The 2,459-nt window shown below is 40.4% G+C and overlaps 1 protein-coding gene across 1 annotated transcript; it reads right to left on the bottom strand.

The window, feature by feature from the left end:
• Positions 1-1,226: 1,226 nt before the first annotated feature.
• On the bottom strand, positions 1,227-2,224 carry LOC147992955 (uncharacterized). Its single transcript, XM_087541974.1, has 2 exons — positions 1,531-2,224; positions 1,227-1,456 (listed from the first exon to the last, which is right to left on the bottom strand). Exons 1-2 carry the CDS (start codon positions 2,222-2,224, stop codon positions 1,227-1,229), a joined length of 924 nt encoding a protein of 307 aa, XP_087398100.1.
• Between the last annotated feature and the right edge of the window lie 235 nt (positions 2,225-2,459).

The following is a 2,459-nucleotide window of genomic DNA, read 5'->3' as shown; positions in this document are numbered from 1 at the left end:
TCACTGCTTTAGGAGGTGGAGTAGATGAGGCTGGCCTCTGTGAAGTTTGGTGTTGATGTGGTGGTTCTGGAGGTGGGTGACTAGCACTAGAGGAACCCCTAAAAATTTCTCTATTCTCCTGCATGACAGAATTAAGATAGTTAGTACATAATTAAACAACTATTAACTAAACAAAGAATGCAACATTTTTAAATGACCTGGTGTAAGTTCTTTCTCATCTGAAGACTTGGGTTTAGAGCTTTCCCACAGTAAGTAAATCTATGGCCCTGTAGACCACAATTGCTGCATGTAATTGTTCCCATCCTGCTTGTGTCTTTTGGTGCAGGCACCTCAAACTGGCCCTTTCTCCTAGCTGTTTGTTTCTTCCCTGCTTTTTCTTTGAACACTGGTGGCTCAATATCCTGAGTATGGGTGTCAGGCTAGAATCCAGGACCAGGGACAGGTTACACTATGTCTTTGTATGCTTCAATATATAGTGGTTTTTTGAAAAATTCATGCACATAGTCCTCTGGGTGCATGTGAATCTTTCTCATTGCTGCTATTGCATGACTGCATGTCACACCTGTCATGTCCCACCTCCTGCAGTCACATGAGTTAGTAGCTAGGTTGACACAGTACTGATTTTCCTTACTAGACACTTGCCAAATGTCAGGACCAGCCTTATGTGCCTCACAAAATTTGGCATACTTCTTATTCTCCTCTAGTATCTCTGAATAGTTGGGTGTGATCATCCACCTGCTGTTCTCTGTTTTTTCCCTGGTCTTCTGCCTTTTGATCATTTGCTTAGTCCTTATTCCTTCAAATATAGTTCTAATTGGTTTGGCCCTAACATCAAGGATCATTTTGTTGAAAACCTCATTCAGGTTGTTCACAACAAGATTAGTTTTGCAATTGTAATCCATTGAAGACCTACACCAAGTCTCCTTTGAAATTTTTGAAAGCCACTTCCAGGCATCCTCACACTCTGCTTTAAGCTCTGCCATTGCTAATTCATGGCCATGTTTGGTGAATGAGTAGCTAGCCTTATCTACTAGCTTTTTTAGTTCTGCTCCTCTGAAACCAGCTGACTGAAAATTTGCATAGATGTGCCTGAGGCAGTATCTCTGAGGGGAATCAGGGAACACCTCATTTATAGCCTTAAGAAGACCCTGATTGTAAATTAATAACCATGGTCATGAACAAAAACAAATAAATTCAGTAATAACTATATTTATGTGAACTACTGGCTAAGATAGGTTGCATACCTTTTGCCTGTCAGAAATAATGTTGTAGGTTCCAAATTTGCTTCCACTTCCAATGCAACATCTTAGCTGGGTTAAGAACCATGTCCAACTTTCTGAATCTTCCTTATCAACCACACCAAAGGCTATGGGGTAGATGTTGTTGTTGCCATCTCTTCCTGTGGCTGCAAGAATTTGCTGTCCAGTGGTTAGCTTGATGAAGCAACCATCAAGCCCTGCATCCATACCCAAATTAGCTACCAAAAAATTACAACAAGATATTTTGAACAAAATGCAGTTATATATTTACCTATAAAGGGCCTGCAACCATTAAGAAATCCTTGCTTTGATGCATGCAAGCAGTAGAACATGTACTTAAATCTAGGAGTTGGGGCAGGGTTTTCTGGGTCCTCAAATGTTGTAACTACACACTTGCTACCAGGGTTTGTGTCAAGAACTGCTTGTAGGTAGTCCCTCAGTCTATAGTACTGCTCCTTCTGGTCACCTTGTACAACCTTAATAGCCTTCCTCCTTGCCCTATAGGCCACACTCTTTGATACATCAACTGAAAACTTGACTTTGCTGTTTTTAATAAGTGAATCCACAGGTGCTCTAGGATCTGCTCTAAGAGATGGCTCAACTTCTTTGGAAAGCCACTTAGTAGTAACTTTTGTGTTCTCTGCTGATGCTGGACAAGTGTGCTTCATGTTACACTTCTTAATGCAAAATGTTCTTTCATGAGCTATCCTGGAGGCACAGATGTAAAATTCACATCCATGCTCTCTCTGTGAACACCAAACAATAATTCTTGTTGGAGTGTTCCTGTGGTAGTGAAAAGACCTCAAAGTCCTTATATGAAAATCTCTTAATGCTTCTCTGAACTGGTAAACAGAATCAAAACACAAGCTCTTGCACAAGAGTAAATGTGAATTGGGAATTGAAGGGTCAAAATATACTCTTTCCTTCATCTTTTTCTTACTACTCTTTGTCTTTGCCTTCTTCATGATGTATGGTAGTTCAACTTCATCTTCTTCTTCCTCATCACTTATGCCTGGATCACCAGCTAAACAAAACTCATCTGCTTCAGGAAACCAATCTTCAAAACATTTTTTCTCTACCTCATTGTGACATCTGCTAGTTGGCCCAGGGTTCTTCACATGTTTCACAATAGCAGTACTTTGCAATGGTGTTTCCTCTTCAGAGGCACACTCTATTTCCATTTGTTGAACAACTTCAGCA

The sequence above is a fragment of the Triticum urartu genome, chromosome 1A (assembly GCF_056163025.1).
Source record: "Triticum urartu cultivar PI428250 chromosome 1A, HENAU_Tu73, whole genome shotgun sequence".
Classification (NCBI taxonomy): Eukaryota; Viridiplantae; Streptophyta; class Magnoliopsida; order Poales; family Poaceae; genus Triticum; species Triticum urartu.
The sequence above is the reverse complement of the archived record's forward strand: the minus strand, read 5'-3'. Positions and strand labels throughout refer to the sequence as shown.